The 21,553-nt window shown below is 39.3% G+C and overlaps 1 protein-coding gene across 1 annotated transcript; it reads left to right on the top strand.

Moving 5' to 3' along the window:
• Positions 1-11,277: 11,277 nt before the first annotated feature.
• On the top strand, positions 11,278-19,373 carry LOC146315877 (uncharacterized). Its single transcript, XM_084736626.1, has 2 exons — positions 11,278-11,476; positions 15,642-19,373. The coding sequence occupies exon 2, from the start codon at positions 15,650-15,652 to the stop codon at positions 17,168-17,170; it is 1,521 nt and encodes a 506-aa protein (XP_084592752.1). The 5' UTR covers positions 11,278-11,476; positions 15,642-15,649; the 3' UTR covers positions 17,171-19,373.
• Positions 19,374-21,553: the final 2,180 nt, after the last annotated feature.

The raw sequence follows: 21,553 nt of genomic DNA, 5'->3' as shown, positions 1-21,553 counted from the left end.
ATCCAAATTCTCTGATTTTAGCTCCTCAACATTTTTTGACATTTTATGGATGAAACAGTTAATTGAGAAAATAATCGACAGATTAATCGATCATGAGAGTAATCGTTAGTTGCAGCCCTAAAGTGGAGCTCACAAACCCGAAACAAAACCACCAATAAACTCTGAAGAAGAAAATTAACAAACAAAACAAGCTGCCTTGGCCAGCTATGTAAGAAAAATGGAGAGACACCTTCAGGAATTTCTTTTAATTGGAAATGCGAATAATTAAAAAAAAAAAAAAAAAAAAAAGATTTTGCAGTGTCTGTCAACCTTTTCATCTTCACAGACTTCAAAATGTGCGTAAAAATCTGTTGATGGAAACACAACTAATGTGTTTTTAGTGATGAGGACTATTTTTATTAAATAAAAAAGGGGCCACTGTAAATTGATAAATTCCTGAAGACAAATGTTATCCTAAAGGGATATTCCTGATTTATTATGGCGCTTGTATAAAGCTGGGGGACTCCCAAGAGACAGATTTTGTTTTTGCTTTTTATGGTTAAAATTGAGTAGCAGAGGCCGAGATTAGAGCTGCAATGTATGATTTTTTTTAATAAAAGTAGTCACATTGTGATTATTTTGACTGAAATTTTGACATGTGACCAACGATGACAAGCCTTCTTTCATCTGGGGTAAATTGTGCAGACTCAACTCAAATACCCAGAGACCCTTCCTGCCATCTTTCAGACGTCACATCTTAAGTTGTCTCTCCTGCTTTCTGTTTTATTGTCCACAAGCTAATACAACCCTGATGACATCATGAGGGTCATTTTTTTGCAAAGTTCCTCCAGAACCACAGAAGACCAGGTCCAGATGTTTTCACAGATTAACTATGACTAATAAACTGACTAAACTGACCTGAAATTAACCAGCCTGGACAGCAATAACCGTATTATTACAATATAAACAGTATACAATATACTTTTTATTTATTTTGTCATCAATGAAAAAGAGTTTTCACCATATTAACAGTGTTAAATAAACAGTTGTTTCCAGCGATCCTGACCTGATGTGATCCTGCGGTGCAGCCGTGGACCAGAGCTATTTCAAACCTTGTGTGGGTTGTGTTTTACTGTGAGAGGGGGATAAGCACCTCTGTCAGTAAGAGCGCTACACTCTCAGAAAAGAAAAAAAAAAACATAACATGTCAGATATCTTCTGAAAAACCACCACAGAACGCTACACGTCACCCGGCACACTCACACACTCGTCTCAATCTGAGGACCCATGAATGTCATTGGACAGGAGAGGAGACACAGGAGCCGGGATGGAGACGAATCAGACGCTGCTGTCTTGTTTTCTGTTTGTTTTGTATAAATGTCAAAAAGGCCAACACTGTATCATCTCTAATAAACACATAGGGAGGTTGGAAGTGACGACTCCTGCATCTTTTTTTTCACCTCACTCACCCTCATGTTACATCTCTCATTCTACAAATACTCAAACAGAAGGCTGGAAAATATCGAGCCAACAGGTTTCTTGAAGTATTTTTGAATAAGGCTCAGACTGACAGTACAGCAGAGTGTCAGGGCCAGGAATAAAATGAGGAGAGGGTGATTTTTATTTTCAGTTCACATTGTGAGAAAAAAGTTTTGAGTACTAAGTTGAAGTAAATCAGAAGAAGGGTTTTTTTTATTATTTTGCACTTTGAGAATGTGGAAATGTTGAATAAAGTTCAAAATAATCAGGATTTCCTTTTCAATTTTGCATTTGGAGAATAAAGTCAAAATGTTAAGAATTAACTTGAAATTTAAAGATTAAAGTTGAACTTCTGAGAACATATCAAACTGCTTACATTAATATTAATTAATTAATTAATGTATCTGACCACAGCAGAGGTTCTGTGGCTTCAGCTCATCGGATGAATCCATTTGCCGCAGCACTTCACTTTTGTTGCGGTAACAGTTGCATCTCAGATGCTGCGGCCCCTGAGCTCCACACCATCGGAATTTAACAACTCGATCAATTGTATTATTGTGTCTTGTGATACAAAATGTCTTCTCTGAATTGCATGTAGGTGGAACGATCGATATGCATTAGCAGCTGTTTCAGTTTACACAATGCAGCCGTCTCTCCTGAACATTTTCTGCAAACTCCTGAATTTAACATTAACCAGCTCAAATTTCAAATTTATTAACAGTTAAAAAAGACTGCAGTCTAAAATGTCCAAGTTGCTTTAGGTCAATCCACCAATCAGAAGACAGGACCAGCCTCAGGTTGGTGAAACTGGTCAATCACCTGTATGTTACAGCACAGAGAAATCTGAATACTGAAAGGACCGAAAGAGAGAAAGAATTTAACCTGAAGCAGATCAAGGTTTGAATTTATGAACAGTTGAAATAGACCACAGACAAAAATTGCAAAATTGAACACAGAAAGACAAAGACAGACAGAAACAGACAGATAGGCAGACAGAGTGACAGAGAGACAGACAGACAGAGAGACAGACAGTCATTTTAAACTGTTAATAATTTCAAATCTTGAGCTGCTTCAGGTGGAATTGTCTCTGCAAAGAACTGAGGCTGGTGAAATTGACCAATCACCTGTGTGCAACGGCACAGTCAATTTTAAAAACTCCAAAAAGAGGCAAAACTTGAGACAACGGTTACATCGACTCTCTTCAAAGCCACTAAAACATTTGTTGGGATCTGAACACTGAAGTTACACAGTAACACAGACTAACAGGTCGAGGTGTCAGTGCACCAACAACTGCTCTGTTCTTTGAGGTAAAATTACTGTTTTGGTCAAAGGAGTGTTGTGGCTTTGGAGAGAGTGATATAATGGCTGTTTCTGGTCATGTTGTATAACCGTTGTTGAGCTACACTGTGTCGTCTCTGAAGTGTTTTGTTTTTTCTTCAGACACACACAGGATGCCACAAGTAGGTGGAGATGGAGAGAAAATAATTCTAGGATAATCACGAATTCCATTTGATTAGATTTTTGAAATACAGAGCTTATTTTGATTCATTTCAATTTAATATTAAAATTGACATCCATAATAAATATACAAATCTTCCTCCCACCAGTCCAGCACATGCTTGCACCCATGTCAGCCATTAATGGTGGAAACCAATTCTTTCTCTCTCTATTCTGTGTTGACATGGTGCAGATATTTTTAATGTGTCTTATATTTTTCTAATATATTTCTCCTGTGTTGTTCTTTAATATAACTAAGTGCAAAGTGTAAAAACAGTATGCCATGTCGAATGAGCATAATGAGGGGTTCCTGGTATTTTCTTCATCTTGCTGTGATGTTCTTAACAGGTTCTTCTGCAGGTTTCTGCTGTTGCTGCTACTTTCCTTCCTAACAGGTGTTAAAGTTGGCATCATGTGTAAAACTGCTCTGAGACTGACCGAACAGCTCCCCCTTGTGGACAATCTGCAGCCTGACATGAGGGTCTTGCAGATTAGTTCCAGCAGATGTTTTGCATCAAAAGGGGGTAAAAATGATGTTGTATCCATCCTATCAGGAAACAGCCTGAACTGTAGCTGACAGGTGCTTTTGTACGATGATAGATGACTATGTTTACTTTCATATCAACTTTGATATATTTTATAACCTTTTGTTACTCTGTCTGTGTTTTTATACCCCTCTGAGTCAAGAGGGGTATAAAAACACAAAAACACCCCAAAAACAGTTATACCCCTCAACATCATCATTGAAAACATTAACTATATAATTTTAAATAATATAATAATATGCTCTGAAAACACTTGTGCTAATTTTAGATTAAAAAAAAAAAAAACACAATTAACAACTGTAACAAGTCTGCATTTTGTCTGCTTCATTACCTCACAGTTGAATCTTGTGCGTCAAACACGGCTGCCATGTTGGTGAGGGGCAGCAGCTTCCCCTGATGCATGAATGCCTGTGGAGGCAGGAGGTCGACTCTTCATTAGAAACATCACAACTTTCTGAATTTTCCACCTGTTTTTTAAGGTGCTTTTTTTGTTTTGTAAATGGTAACAGTAACATTTCCATAATGTAATATCTAAGGTAACCTTACACACATAGTTCCAGGTATATTCCTGCTTTTCTTATTGCATATAAAATTGCTGTCATGATGTAATTTAGCTAATAATTTTGGAAATAAATGAAGACTTAATTCATTAAAAAAAACACATAATTACAACAAGTTAAACTACTTACTGAGCTCAGACCAGAGACATGTATTTAATGACATAAATTATCAGAACAATATGATTAAATTCAATCTTCTTGATGACTGTTAGATGAGATCATACTACTCATTCGTACTCATTGTAATTATAAAACCATACCCATATATGTTGTATCTTTGCCACCTACTGGCCATTAGTGGTATTGCTGGTTGAACATACAATAACCTGTACACTCCACTGGACTGATAATGAACACTATTATACTATTTTATTGTTACTGTTAATATATTTACTTAAAACAGTTGAACATGGTCCAAACTCAATCAATTATCCAGTATATCGTAGTGATAAGGGTTTCCTCATCATTTTGGGCAGCAGTTTTGGTGTCCTCTTTAGGAATTGCTCTGGAGAAATGTTTCTGTTTATTGTCTCTCATCAAAAGTGAAATGAAATATTGGCTCTAGTGTATGTAGAGATGGAGCAGAGGGATGTCCTGGTTAGCTGGAGAAAATCCAGCAGAAAATTTGATATCTCTCAGTTTATGTTTTGCACTTTGGACAGCTTTAACTTAGAAGTGACTCCTGGTCTGATCGGTTTCCTCTTAACTGAATCCAGGATCAAAGTCTCTCCTTTACAGTCGTAGAGGCTGCAGAACTCCACTGTGACGCTGGCATCAGGAGCACAGACAGCAGCGATCACACGGCACTGTGCAGACTGGGACATAATGAAAGAAACTATTTGAGGATTAGCATCCAAGACAACCGCGCACACACACTCCAAAAGCAGAAATATACTTTAATACTTTAAACACACATCAAGTGCAAGCAAATAACATTAAAGAGAAACACACACACACACACAGAGCTGCTCCAAGAAAATCTCAGCTTTAATCTGTGCACAGCTGTCAGCCAACCCCCACACCAAACACACACACACACACACACACACACACACACACACACACACACACACACATACAATAAGATGAATTCTTTATATCCCTACACACCCACACACTTGCAGTACCACAGAACTCTAATTCTCTGGTGTCACCAGGGTCATCAATAGTGTTTCCCAGATAATTCACTGTGACAAGTGTTGTAAACATTAACGTACCACAGCCAGCTGTTAAACACGTGTACATTCAGTTTGAGTAACGAGCACAGGACAGAAGTTATGATGCACGGTCAATGAATTCATTAGAGACAGTTTATGAGGTAAGTGTGAAGACAACTGCTGTTATAAGATACAACTATGCTCCGTGCTGCTCATCCTGCCACATTCAAAGTTCATTTAGCCATATTCCAATATTCAGTTTAGCCTCCAAATATTCTTAGGTGGTGGGCTACACATAAAAACAGCTGTTATTGGCTTTTAGCTAAACCAATTATTGAAATAATTCATGGACTAGTTGACCAAAAAATACAACTCATGTTCTGATTTTTTTTTTTTACCTGAGCTTGTGAGAGTCAGAGACACAGAGAGGATTATGTCTGGTAGGGAGCCAGACCTGCGAAAGATCGTGAGAGTGATCAGTATAAATCTAGCAAGAGTTTTGCAAATCAAGGGTTCCCCTCTAGACCCGACCGAGAGAGAGGAGCACAGATCCAAAAATAGAGAAATACTTTGTGTGGGTCCATGTTTTAATTGTCAGATTGCCACAAATAAATCAATGTGTGGGAAACACAGAAATTCAAGCCATATTTTTTGTTCTTGATTCTGGAGTCCTGCAGGTGTAGGCAGAGTTATCTCGGCTTTTAACTGCAAGCTAGCAAACAAGCTGTCTTGCTGAGGTGAGTCAGAGTCCACATCGTCCACATGTCCAACATGCCTCCTCTTCAAATGTTTGTGCATTACTATCAGGCTCTTATGATAAGCAAGGTCTGCCTTACAAATTTTGCAGGTAATCCTTTTAAATGCTTTTAAATGTTAAATGCTCCACGAATGTAACCATTTTGCAATGGCTTGTTTACATGTTGCTTTCCAGTTACTATTGGACATGTGCACCTCTCAGCAGACATGGGAAGGATGATGGTTCATTTCCATGGCAGCTAATTTTCGTAATTGATTTTTGTCAACTATGTCAACCACTTGTTGAGCCTGAGTATCTAAGAGACATGATGAAGATTCATCATGCAAAAAAGTCCTTTTATAGACAGATGCTGTTGATGTTAATAAACCTGAGATGTAGGTGGTGAGTCAGAGATCTGAAACCAGGAGATTCCACAGCTAGAAAATGCAAATGCAGAAAAGCAGACTCCTGATTAAAATGTTTCTGAATGGCCGTCTGCCTTTACAGACATATGCAACCTAGTGTCATCAGCGTAGAAGTGGAAATTAATTCAAGGAATGACTATAATTTGGCCAAGAGGTGAAATATGAAAGAGGGCCAAGACCTGAGCCCTGAGGAACTCCAGATCAGAAAATGTTGATGTAATATTACTTTAGAAAACACAGTATTCTTTGAGAACCAGGACAGAGATACCCATTTGATTTTCAGGGAATATACAGCGATCACTGGTGTCAAAAGCCACACTGAGATCCAGTAATAGAGGCACTGAGTTGGAATCTGAATCCATCTTTCAAGACCTTTCAAGAGAGGTAGTTTCAAAATTTGTACAAACAAAAACTAACTGGGATTTAACGTGATTATATAGGCACTACCAATTTTATAGAAGTAACTGCAAACAAGAAAACTATGTGTTGCCCTGATCCATGCAGTGGAAATGGTTTTAATGCAAGAGTGTTTAGTCGGCCTAGTAACACTGTCATTGCTATAATCAGGTGGGGAAGCTTCATTTAATGGTAAGAAAACATTTGTTTTTCAGCCGTGGGTGTCCTTTGTGCAGACCTGCTCAGGAAACAGAAAAACAGAGAGCAAATGCCAAAGAGTGGAAAATCAGTCCGTCTGCTCCCTCCATGTGAAAATGTAACTGCTGAAACAGCTGAATATGAGGTGCAGATGGTGTGGGTGTTTGGTGGTTGAGAGGCCCTTAAAACAAGCTGAGTCACAACCCAGAGTCAGGAGTGGATGTTCAAACAAAAGATAATTTATTATCTCTGCCAGGCGTTAACCAGGAGGAGAGAGTGTGTGTTTGTGTACTGTGTGTTCTATTCACAGCTAATCTCCTGTATGACTTGCCTGACATTATTTGTGCACATTTCTAACTGTATTGTCTCATGATTGCGGTGATTGACAATTTTTAAAAACCCTGGAAAACCTATTTTGATTGACTGCTTTGTTTTATAGTGACTGCCGACTCCTCACTCCTCTACAAGTCATCAACAACTGCTGGGCTAAAAACAAGCTTTCTGCCCGATGAAGGTTTAGGACTGAAACGAAATGATATATTGTAGGTTGGACAGTGTGTAGGAGTCCTTTTTGCATTTTTTTTTTGGTCTACTTGCCTCTCTCCAACACACCTTTCTGATCTAATAGAATTTAATTAGACTCAATTAAAATAAAGTAGGGGAGACCAGGGACAGTTGTAACACTGTTTGACTCAGCACCTATAACTTACTGAGTTTTTGTGTTAAAGCTCTCAAATTTTGAAACAAAGTCCCCTTATTTATTACAAATAACAATGTTTCCAATGTTTTTTGTTTTTATTTTTGTACTCATTTCCAGTCTTTTCCCATAGGCTGTGATTATTTGTTAGATGTTATTATTAATGCTAAAATAATATGTTTATAATATAAAATACATTTAACTGTTTCTAGATACATCTAAAAATGGTTATTACCCTACAGAAAAATACTGCTGTGACTATATGTCATTATTATGGTTTACTGCGCATGATGGCAGCATATTGATAAATATATAAATACATCTTTACAAAATTTATATTTTGGTGTTATTTCATTTTTAAAAAAAGATAAATTAACAAAATAAATGCATTAATCTCTTAGTCTTGTATTTATCATGAGTTTGGAAGTCAAAATGACATTTATGATTATTCCAGTAGATAGGAAATTCTGCCACTTCTGCTGTTAAGGATACTGGTGTTGCAGTTTTTTTTAAATGATACCCACCCTAATCAGTACAGATCATCCTTTTTATCAGAAACCTGGATGAGGCCTCATTCTAGACCTGAGAAACCCATAACGTGACTTCTCCCACTGAAACTGGGATGCTGTTTCACGTCAGCACCTTCTCCTTCACCTTCAGGTGTCACATCATCCTCCACCATGTTGACATAACTCAGTGCAGAATTTGAAAGACCTGAACAGTCAAAAACCCTCCTGCACTGCTTCAGATGATAACAGATGTGATAACAGGGAGCTGATTAACCAGACAGCTTGTTATGTCTACTTCAAAACCCCAATCATCATCTTACAACAGTCCCTCCTCATTCATCTCCCACCTGGTGTGAAACAAAACCCCTCCCACCCACTCTAATGTCTAACATGATGGATGGATGCAAGTGCTTAATTATAGACAGCGAGTCTGATTTCTAACTCTTTTTGTGTTGCATTTGACATTTTTTGCTTGGTCTCTATTGTGTTATCGATTTATATGGAAGTCAGTCTCGTATATGAACGTCAAAATGTGAGCTTGTGCATGAATCTAATGTGGTAAAGTGCTTTTGAGTGCAATGAAAGTGGCAGTAATGTCAGTAAAATGTTTGATAAAATGCTGTATAATTTACACCTCTATGGACTGCTGTTGTTACCATGCCAACTCCTGCAGTTTATGTTTACCACTTTACCAATGCTGTTTCATGTCACCCCTACTTTCAGCCACAGCTCCTGAGTAAATGTCAGCAGTCAAATTTTGCTCTAACTGAAGTCAAAGGGACATTTCACCCCAGAATCAACAATACATTTTTCCCCCTTTCCTGTAGTGTTATTAATCCATCTAGATAGTTTTGGTGTGAGCTGCAGAGTTTTTGAAGATATCAGCTGCAGAGATGTCTGCCTTCTCTCCAGTATTGTGTGACTGAATGGCACTCAGCTTGTGGTGCTAAAAGCACAACAAAAATATATTTGAAAAATTCAGCAGCAGTGTCTCTTTCCAGAAATCAACCCTCTTACTCAAGATAATCCACAGACCTTGTTGTGAGCAGTGTCATGTAGGGACTACTTTTTCTCCATTAGAAAAGATAATAGTTTTGGTAGATTATATTGCACAACACAGGGGGAATGTCTGGGAATTAATGAGTAACAATCTTTTAATTGACTTTTAATAGCTTAAATAAGCCCCTGACATATAATTAAGCCTGACATGTGTTTGACCTGAGAGGCCTCAGTGCCCTTCAGTTCAGAATATTTCCTGTCTGGTACACAGATATCACAGATATCTTGAGCCTTGGAAAGTCCTTGAAGGTCCTAATAGTTTTTATGACAGTGACATTGTTACTTATGTAATGTCTAGTGTCCTGATGATATTATAGATTATTATATAAAATTGAGTGTTTCTATTGTATGTTTAAGCTTTTGGTACAAAAAGTCCACATTCTTTATTTGTGGGGGGGGGGGGGGGGGGGGGGGAGTAAAAGTACTGATTCAACTTCTTTACTGCAGTAAAAGTGAAAAAGTACAGCTTCTGAAATGTACTCAAAGTGTGAAAGTAAAAAGTCATCCTCTGAAGGACATTTCTACTGTCTTCAAATGTAGGGAGTAAAAGTAAAAAGTTAAGTACAATAAAGTAAAGTAGAGATACCTGAAAAATCTACTTATGTACAGTAACACAAAGTATTTGTACTCAGTTACTTCCCATGTCTGACACACTGTACCAGGATCTTCTCTGTGCACAGGTATGTGTTGTACTAAACTCATATATTCAAGTAAGAACAACTGAGACTCCTCGAGTTTATTATTTTGTTCAAGTGAAGACTGAACAGGAGTAAATAGGAAATAACCATGTCGGGGTCTGTGGAACTGTAAGTTTTCTCATATAATCCTATTTCTTTTACAATTTGAATTGCTGCCCAAACATATGGATCTCTCTTTGCGTTTCCATCACGGTTGCTTCCACAGTAGCCTGACATTCTTCCTCGTGCCCTTGTAGATTTCATCATTACCTGCCTGTACCTTACATTAACCAGTGATTTCACCTGTCAAAGTTAAATCAGATGGAACAAAGCGAAGAAGGCGGGTCAGTCTGTGACCAGAAGCGGATGTGTCTCACCATATTCCACATGAATGGGGGTAGAATTTCATGCTCTCATGATATATTTTGGGGTAAATCTGCATGATGGACAGGTATCACAGCCAATCACAGCCAGCTGTGATGTTTGCCATGAGTTGATCCAAGCTCAGCTCCACCCAGGCTTCCTCCCATCTGACCAAATTTAGACTTCCCTGCACCAATAAAGCAGCCGGTCATCACAAACCTGTGGCTGACATCACGGAAGCCATGTCCTCTATGTTCTCTGCCTGTCACCACCTGTTAACATCACCACCACCGTCACACACCGTCACCCGTGTCCTCCATGTTTCCTGACATATATGGACATGGACGGCAGTGAGATAATGTGTGAAACTGGCCACGACTGAGTCAACCACAAACATGAGCAGTGAGTCCTGGCTGATTTGTTTTGGCTGTCTGTTGTCTCATCGTCGGCTGAAAAACACACACACACACACACACACACACACACACAGGCCCATTGAGTATTGCAGTTTCCATAGCAACAGGGATAGTGGTGGAGAGTGGGTTGGTGATGGTGGGAGGGTTACAGGGAGGTTGAGCGAGAGAACAGCAGAGTGTGAAACTAAACTGGTAAATGAGTTCAGAGTGGAGCTGAGGGTGGAGGTGAGAGAAGAAAAGAGAAGGAGGATGGAGACAAAGAAAGACACACAAAGGCTCTTTTCTTCCTTCTCTCTCTAGTGCACAGATTCATTGATGCATCAGTCGTGCTTCTCTCTCTCCAGGTGGAGGGACAGTGACGCTGCTTGCCTGACTATCTCCTCTCATTATCATTCCCCCACCCCCTCCATCCGTCTCCCACTACAGCTGGATAAGCCAGCCTCCAACCAGCTCCGCTCTCCCTCGCAGTGCCGGGATTTGAAGATTGCATCCTCACATTTGTAATCAGATGTAGGAGAGGATTATCTCAAGGTCTCCTCCATCTTGTGCACAGCCGGGGGCTGCTGAGACAAAGGAGGGGAAGAGGAGGAGAGGAGGCTTGTGGAGCAGAGGAGAGAGGGATCACAGTGAATGGAGTGGAGTTAGAGATAGAGGGAGAGGTCACCTGTGGATGTGAGGAGCAGGAGGAGGATGAAGGCTTTCTAAGGCACTGCACCCATTACCCCAGATCCATCCGAGAAAGGAGGGGAAAGAGGCTCAGCAGCAAGTATCTCACTGTGAAAGGTAAGATGAACGATGCAGATATTTAAAAGCTCTTTTCTCCTAAAACAATAAACTGATCCTGTATGTGCGTTTGCATGTATTCAGTCTGTTAATGCAAGTATACTGTGTGTGTTCTGGGTTCATGGGTGTGAATCTGGCTGTGAGAACGGTGTGCAGCAGATGTTAGCACCCATGAACCCAGAGGTGCTGCACGTTTTTTCCTTGAATGAGTCAGAACCTAAAAATTTCCCACGCCTGTTATCTACAGTGTGTGTGTGTGTGCCAGAATTTGGTCCATTTAGAAAACTGTGCACCAGGTTTGGAAGTTTAATGTCTTAAAACTAGCATCTGAAATAGCGCCTGATAATTAAATAAATTTAGTTTCAATTATGATGGTAGATGAAGTTCTTACAATCCAGATTCAAATCTCAGAGATGCTCCATGCAGGGATCCAACGCACCTTCAGACTTGGCACTGTTAGCAAACGCCGACTTGTTGCTGCCTGGATCCTGTGACTTGCTTCATGATGCTTTAAAACACCACACATTCTCGTGACGTCAGCCATTCACATGTTCAGAATCACCCTGCAACTATTTCTAAAGTAACTTTTCAACATTCACTGAAGTACTCTTATTTGCCTTCTCACTGAAAGCCACAAAAGAAGAATAAAGTTAGTGGCGTGTTATATGTGTTAAAGGTATGCAGGATTGGTTAGTTTCTGTTTGTAAAACAAGTATGAACCAACTGTGACATCACCCATTGGTTTTTTGATAACCTTGTTGAAGCAGAGATTTTGACATCATGTGGGTCGCCATCTTGGTTTTTTGCAACCAGAGCAGTGCAGTGCCAATGAGAGTATGATCCTGGTGGTTGATGTATAGTGACTGAGGCGATACTTGGTAACTTGCTTATTGTTGTACTTGTTAGGTTGGCTAAGACTGGCATCCCACTGAAAATTGACATTACTATCCAAGCTGAAACAGTTGAAGCTTTATTACAAAGTAATTTTGTCCCAGACTTTTGCCATTATGGCCATCACTATCTTGGATTTTTGAAGCCAGAAGTGACCAAAGACATGTTTTGGTATGCTGTCTGGGTTAAATGACATGTTTTCTTGAGATGGTATGAAACGTTGTGCAACAGGCTTCAAGGTAATTTTTCTCTTGCTTGGTGGGTGTGTCAGAAGTTTCAGCAGGGTGTAAATATCAGTGTATAAAAAGGCAGTGCAGTGCAGTCTGCCTGCATACATAACAGGGCATTAGACGCACCACTGTTTCCGTTAATATGAATGTTTTGCTACATTTTGTCAGAGCTAAATGTGCACAGATGAGAGGGTGGAGATGGATATGGATTGTTTTGTCTCTATCCTGATTGAATCTAACTGAGAACACACACCATAGTAGTTACTTGTCAATCACAACGTAACCATGCCCTAAAGCATATCTTGCTTTATCATCTAGGCTACTATAAATGGGACCGTAATTCACCAAATTAACATCAGGCTAAGCTGAAGAATACTTGAAACTTGTATGTGAGGCCATAAACTTATTAGAAAACTGTTTACTGAGGTTATAAATCAAGTGAGATGTAGGCTCATTTTCTCATAGAGGTCTATAGGATGTGGCCTCTTTTTGCCTCCAGTGGAGTCACCCCCTGCTGGTCATTACAAAGAAAGCAGGTTTGTGGCATTTCTACATCGGCTTCACTTTTCAGACGTGGAGGCTTCGTCTACTATTTCTACAGTCTGTGATTGAAACAGAATATGTGGCCAATGACTTGAAGGAAATGAACCAATGAAGCAAACACTGATGTGTGATGTGAGTAGATGTTTTACAGCTGTTAGCTAACACAGAACTGGAAAGGGTTGAAAGAGTTGAATCAGTTCATTTTTGTTTTCCTTATCCATGAAAGTAGTGTGTCACACACACTAATCTGAATTAGGGTTGAGGGTTTTCCTGCCTTTAATAAATCATTACTGTGCATATTACTCGTCTCCTGTCAGATCAGGAATTCTCAGTGTAACTGAAAGCTGATACGCTGCAGATATATGTTAAGAAAAAAATTTATTTGTTATTATTCTCTATTGTTGCAACTATTCTGACAGTCAACAGTGGAAAAATGACAAGAAATGAGAAGGGAGGGACATGCAGCATGGTTCCCAAAAACACGCAGAATCTTTTAAGCTTCTTCTTTCCAGTTTTAACCACGTCTAAACCAAAAACTTGATCATTGCACGTGTTCAAGCAAAAATCTGATCTGTGTTAGCCTCCGCCTCACTGCCCAGCAGGCCACAAACATTATAGCTTTATAATTGGGGCAAACTAATGTTAATAAATAGCTAATAGCTAAATGCTGATAAAAGTTACAGAATGCAAAGAAAATGAATTCCTGCAGTTTGACCTTTTCTTTTTTACATGTAGCTATAGTCATTACCTTTAGGGCGTGTCTACAACAACACACACACACTAACAGGCCTTACCATAGCAACAAAGTTATTGCTAACTAAACTAGTGCTGCAGTATAAACTTACACACACACAAATATAGCCAACTTTTTTGATGTTGATCGGAGGACATTACTATGTGTAAAGATTTTGTCCAGTTATTTGAATGGTTTGAGATGTAGAACAGTTGTTCTTTGTAGTTTTGTGGTCACAATAGAGCTGTCTTTTGTACTTGTCTGATGCCATGTATTTTGGCCAGGGAAGACAGATGGTTTGAGAGAGGAGTAACCTGGAACAGCCATCCCTCAGCAGAGGAGGAGGTCTAAGACACAATCTATCTGCCACATACAATGCAGTCTTAAGATCACTCCCCAGGCAGCTGAATACCCACCTACACTCATGAGGTTCTAACAACTCACATGATGGCAGGGACCTTAACAACTCTCATTCACACTTCCTTCAAGGTGGCCCTAATGGTTCACACAATGGAAGGGCTGGCATGTGAGTCACATGTCCCTCTAGGTGTTGATGACCCCACATATGTTTAATACCTGAACTCCCAACCAGTCAGTCAGAAGGGAAGAAGCTTCATGGATGAGAGGCGAAACATCCTCAAGAACTCTATCAAGTCCGGTTGCCTACGACAACCCTCGTTACAAATACTGTGACCTGGATGACTGAGAATCTTCACAGACATGTCTAATGCCACTCTGTGTTTTCAGTTTTGATATATGATTAACCCATAGATACTACTATGATGACCATGTCTATAATGCTTTATAATAGATTATAAATGTACTTATGATGCTTCATAATCTTTCAGGATTTGTAACACCTGGTCTTATCAATGAGTGTGGATCTATACTTTGCATATAGCAATGTATAATTACAGTCATAAGCACGCATAAACATTCATAATAATGCTTTAAAACAACAATCATAACACATTATAGAGCATTTTATAATGGCTAATAGGGCCAGTTATCATAATACCTCATAATTGCTGGTCACTGACTGACTATTTTCTGCAAGGATCATAGTATATTATAATTCTTATGGTTGTATTACATTATAACCATTTTATTATGCATTAGAATCACTGTTGTAATGTATAGGGGAGAGCTTGTGATGTTTTTTAACTTTACTAAAAGCAAACAATGACCACTTAATATTGATTCATAATCACATTATAATGCATTATAACAGTGATTATAATGCATTATGAATTGGTTATACAGTAGTGTATTACGTCTGTGAGGATAATACACTATGGTCCTTGCAAGAAAAAAAGTTGGTGAGTGACCAGCAATTGCAGGTAATAACAATTATGATATGAAGTCATTGTAAAATGCTTCATGATGTTTTATCATCATCATTATTATTATAAAGCATTATGAATATCTATGAATCAATAATGAATTATAAAATATCTGAAATGAATAATCAAATGTCTATAATTACATAGATATTATAATTCATTATAGACAAAAGACATTTTGACATGTTGAAATGTCAAAAAAAGTAAATTAATGATTATTGTATTGATTTATTATTGTTTTTTTTTTAATCTATATTACATTATGAAAAATAACCCAGCATCAATGAAGCCACACAGTGAGCAATAGTCATTCTTACACTCTTGATACAGGACTACTTCAAGACTGACTGATTGTTAATGGGATTTTCTCTGTTCTGTGTGTGTTGCGTCTGAGATATCCACACTGTGTTTTCTTTCTTCTTCAGGTTGCTCCATGGCAGCTGCTGGGCGTCCTGTGTCAGAGCTGTGCCCACTGGGGGGAGCTGTTTCCTTGGAATCTACGCTCTCTGGTCAGACGCTCTCTGGCTCCACACAGGCAGTATCACCCTCCACACTGGCTGGTGGAGGAGCAGGTTACACCTGCCAGGAGGAACCAAAAGAGGCGGTCAGTGAGGTCTGTAAAGAACATTTAGCAACTCCTCCCACAGGAGTACCTAACTGCAGTGTGAGGGTCAGCGGAGACCCTGATGAACAGAGACACTGTGTGCCCTCCCAGGCTTCAAGCTGCCCTCATAGTTTGGTTGAAGCGCACACACCCTCACATCACCACAAGATGGTTGTGAATGCAGTCAGTGACGACCCTCAGGCTGGCAGAACAGTGCAGAGCATACAGCTGGCCTCGCTGCCTGTTCACAGGAGTCACTCAGGCACTTTACCTCTGACCCCCCCAGCTCCAGACAGTCAGACTTGTGGACATGGAGGAGATAAGAGTGTCCAAGAGGCTGAGAGTCACTCCATGTTAGCCTGCAAGCAGCCCATGCAGCTGCAGCAGTGCAACATCATCACCACTATCTGCCGAGGGGCCACCAGTGGAGAGGGTGGTGTCCAGGGTGGTGTCCAGCAGCCTCCAACCAGGTGTGTCTGTGTCTCATCCCCAAAGGCAGCAGCCAAAGAGGAGCCTGCTGAAAAAAAGGACCATCTTCCCCTTAAATGTGACGGTACCGTCTGCTACGGCTCTTACATCCATCACGCCAACTTTGAGGACACGTTTGCTGCATACTGCCACCCCCAGCCCATCCCCGCCCCGTCCCAGGTCATGTCACGCCAAGGCGAGTCCAGCTGTGACGTCCAGCGTGCGGCAGTGCCTCCTTTAGCGATGAACCACCTCACCCTGCCTCGCCTCATCTCTTCCGTCAGCGAGACAGGCCTGGATGCCAAACACCTGCTGCGCTGTTGCAACCTCAACTGCCCCTGGATCAACACGCTGCCTCGAGGACTAGGTCTAGAGGAGTGCTGCAGCAGCTCCATCAGCCATGTCCGAATCACCACCCGGGACATGGCGACCATGACCACCCACAAAGAACTGAGGGACATTGGAGTGCAGGTGGGGACAGGACAGAGCGTCACACCTCATGTGTTCCCTCAGATCTGTCTGGCAGAGGAGAGCAGGAGTGAGACCTCCTGCAGCCAAACATCCAACACCGACACTGATGGAGGAAAGAAAGCAAGCGGTGCTCCCAAGTCCCCAGTGAAGGAGGTGAAGTGGGATGCAGAGGGGATGACATGGGAGGTGTACGGGGCTTCTGTGGACCCTGAGGAACTGGGCCTGGCCATCCAGAGACACCTGGAGCTGCAGATCAAGGAGACAGCAAATCACGCAGCAAAGCTGGCTCGCCAGGACACCAACACGTCCCGGCGGAGTGGGAACAATGGCTGCCAGAGGAAGAGGAGCAGGATGATAAGCTCCATCCGAACCCCGGCCTGCTGCGCTCGCACCACCACAGCTGTCGACTAACCTAGCAACAGTCGAGAAGAGGACAGAACCTGAACACTGTGTTCAGTAGCCAGTATGGCTGCTCATAGCCTCAGCCTCAAATATTACCCATCTGATCAGAAGGTCCACAGAGGACAGAACAATCTACAAGAATGACCTCCATACCTGAACCAATGAAGACGCTTCACATGAACTGATGAATAATGTTCAAATTAAAGTGCTGGAAAGGAGACCAATGATGAACTAAAAACAAATTTATATTTACTTATTTCTTGTGTATGGTTCAGTATTTCACCTATTGTAAACATGATTCCTGTAGCTGTGCACTGCCAGTATTTTCAGAGGGCCATGGCTAACAGGGGTGTCTTACAGGACAGAGACACAGTGAAGCAACAACTGTATAGTGTAAAGCAATCTGATATGACAGTACTGCAATAATAATGACTCTTGTAAAGCTTATATTGAATGTGTGGAGTGGGGAATAACATGTATTTCAATACAAAGAGACCTCAACCAAACCCTAACCCTAACCCTCAACCCTCAACCCTCAACCCTAACCGTCTCAGGTTAATCCCCTGTTGCTTCCCCCTCTCTGTCTGGTTTTGGTGTTCCTCCTCCAGGTTGACTGGGCTATGACATGTGAGCATGTCAATGGACACCTGGCTGGCAGGGCCACTGAGAATTTCTTACCTAACTCTATCCCTTGTTGCTCACACCCCATTCTACAGCTTCATAAATGACCAAATCAACACGTCTTACACAACAAAAACTGAACATTATAAACACACATATGCACATAACTGTAAAAGGAAATGAGTATCATTATAATACTGTAAGAAAAGTAAAATGAGCAGACAAATTAATATATACTTATGTGCTAAGACAATGGAGATAAATTGATCATGTCTTTTGGAAGGGAGTTCATACCCTGTGATTAAAATGTACAGAGAAGGATTAGGACTGAGTTTAAACTGTGGGATTGGACCTTAGAATAAGGTCAGAATTCAGAATTCTAAAATAAAGTAAGAATTCAAAGTTTTAAAATAGGATTTAGAATTCTGAGAATAAATCCAGAAATTTTAAGTCAAAACTCAAGTAAAATTTTCATGTGGCCCTAATCCTCTTCTGTAAAACCGATATGACACTTCCTGGATATATTTTCTTCTTTACTCTAAAAAACAACAACATTAGAACATTTTCAACAATTTAAGATGTTCTCTAACTCTTCATCAGGTTTCTGTATAATGCTTGGATTCTTGTGGGAACAGAGAATGACAAATTAGTTGTATTCAAGCAAATGTAAGGTAAATCTGCAGCTCTGTTCAGATCACTGGAAACAAGAATAATTTGCCCAAGAACAGATCCCTGTGGAGTGCCAAGATAAAACTATGGCATTTCCTATGATAAAAAGAAATCAAGTATCTGTTACACGTAACTGGTAAACCTTCATCACGTACCCCAAAGTATCTCATGCTAAATTCTTTTTGTCTTCTCTATTTATTTAGTTTTTATCTGAGTCACAGGATTAGACTAGACTGTCTTGATGGTGGACTGGATTTGTAACTTTCTTCAAGGTAATTTGTTTAATCTGTCAAAAATTTCCTCAATCCAACTTCAACATATTTTTTTGCTTTTGGATGTTTCACAAAAATCTCACAAAATCAAGAAAAAGACTAAACCCTTTATTTTATTTTTCCTGTCAATTGGTTTCAAAGACATTTGAAAATGTGGGCAAACATTTCAGGATCACCTTCTGTGAAATTAGGTATTACTTTGGTTGCATAGTTTCTGTTGTACAATATTCTTGGTAAAAATAACATTAAAGGTCAGTTTACCAAAATGACAAAAGAAAAAACCCAGAGTGGTTAAACTGTTGCATGTTTTTCTGTCAGTGAGTTAGACTTGATGCAGAGTCAAATGGTGGCTAAACTAATGATGATAAATCATCCAGTGGAAAATTACACAGGAGATACATCATTTAAATTGATTTTTTTAATTTTATTTATTTATTTTTTGAAAGAGTCATATTTGTTTCTCTGGCCTATAACAGATTCAATAAATACATTGGAAATTTATTTATTTTACTCAAATTTTTTTCTGTTTTTAATTTTCATCTCCACACTTTTCATATTTCTCTGGTCAAAGCTCAGAAATGTTCCCATTTTGCCCAATGCAAAAACTTTCATTGTTTCTTGTAAATGAATATAAATGACATTCAAACTCATTTTAAACTCACTGCGTTGTGATATATGTGTATAATTTTATCTTTGTCCTATCTGACAGCTCATTCATTCATTCAGCTCATTATTTGTTGCTTTTAAAGGGACAGTGCACCAAAAAAATGAAAATTCAGTCATTATCTGCTCGCCCTCATGCTGACTGAAGGTTTAGTTTTTCAGTCCACAAAACACTGCTGGAGTTTCACAGGAAAACAGTGTTGCAGAATGTCCCAAACAGTTGAAGTGAATGATGACCAGTTTTCAAATGTAAAAAAGCAACAGAATAAAAACATAAAAATGCCTCCATAATGCTCGCCTTGTGTAATCCAAGTCTCATGGCATGAGGGTGAGAAGATAATGACTGAATTTTTATTTTTGGGTGAACTATGCCTTTTTAAGCCTCCATAATAAGCAAAAGATGTGTTCTGTATTGGATTATTGACAGTACTAGAAAGAAATCTTGATTAAAATGTTGATTTATTATATTCCATAGTGCTTTAGCTCAGTATTAAAATAGTTCACCTTAGCATCTAAAACACTGGGTAAGGTTTGCAGGTAACTAGAACAGGGAGCAGTTATTTTCCACAACATTATACAAACCTTTTGTGGGTCCTCAGAATCCAGGACAGTTGTTAGTGGTGAATATTTCACCATGTTAATGGTACATTTGTATTTTCCATTAAACAATCATAAGCAGATGTGATTAAAATATGGAAATGGTCTAAATAGAGGTCCTCTGAATGTGAATGTTGAATTTAATCTGTGAATATTTTGTTAATTAATGTGGCTGGGTGACAGTTTTAGTCTCCCTGGTTGTTGTAGAAAATCAGAGGTTGAAGGCAATATGAGAAAAGAAATAAAAACTGTTCACTGGATGACATAATGATGACATGACAGGATTGGATGGACAGTCGGTCTTTTTATCTTTCGAGTGCATCATGGATGTGGATGTATGTTAGCAACCAGGCAGTTTATTATGAACTTTGCTGTGGATATCCAGGAGTACCACTTGCTTTGTGTCTATCACCATTGTCAGGCCATAATCTCAAATTCTACACAGGAAATATCAAAATCTAATGAAATGATAGTTGTGACATTAGTCATTCTCCTGAGAGGATAAACTGTTTGGTAACACTTTATTTGAAAGCGTGTGCATAGGACTGTTCTGAGGCTGTCATAAAGATGACACGACACCTGTCATGAACTTGAAGGAATCTATGAATATTTTTGACTGTTGTCATTAAGTGTCATCATTTTTAATGCAAAGTTGACATTGCTTGAAGTGACTTATGTTATGACAACTTGACATTAATCAAGACAACAATGTCTTTGTTATGGCCATGTGACAGTAAACCAAACAGCTTGCAAGACAACTTCATAACCTGTCACTGTCTTTGTAATGACAACATGTCCTTAACCAAGACAACATTATCTGTCAGTGTCTTTGTTATGACAACTTGATGGTAACCAAAACAACATAACCTGTCATTGTCTTTGTTATGACAATGTGACATTAACCAAGACATCATTTACTGTCAAAGTCTTTGTAATGGCAACTTGACATTAATAAAGACAACATAACTTGCCAATGTCTTTGTTATGACAACTTAACATAACTATGCCAACACAACCTGTGATAAACATGTCATAGCAGGCCTAATTATGAAACAGGAAGAAACTATTTAGCTCTATGTGTTAATATTACATTAAACTGTCATATCTATATACTGTCATGTTGTTGTTTTTGACAATGACTGCCATTAGGTCATAAATATGTCATGAATATTTTTCTTCATCTCAACTACAGTCATAAACATGTCATTAAGTTTTATTACACTGCCAAATGTGTGGTACCATATGGACTTGTCATAAAGACGTCATTAAGTGTCTGATGGTATGCTATGTAACAGCATGCCATTTGTATTCCACTGAAAGGTGACATTGGTATGATATATAATATTATATATATATAATACACAAGTGAAAGTGTTTAATGCTGATCTATAGGTGACATATGAATTCACCCAATTATAGTGTTACTGCATGTTTCAAATTAAACATTTCTCAGTATGAACTTTTTATAATTCAGACATAGATCTACTCCTCCGCCCACATTATTGTCCATCTGTATACCTGATGTTAATATCTATTTAGTATCACTTAAATATCAGAGACTCCAGTGATG

Source organism: Lutjanus erythropterus, chromosome 14 (genome assembly GCF_056507025.1).
Source record: "Lutjanus erythropterus isolate fLutEry1 chromosome 14, fLutEry1.hap2, whole genome shotgun sequence".
NCBI classification, from domain to species: Eukaryota; Metazoa; Chordata; class Actinopteri; order Lutjaniformes; family Lutjanidae; genus Lutjanus; species Lutjanus erythropterus.
This window is presented reverse-complemented; position numbering and strand designations above follow the sequence as displayed.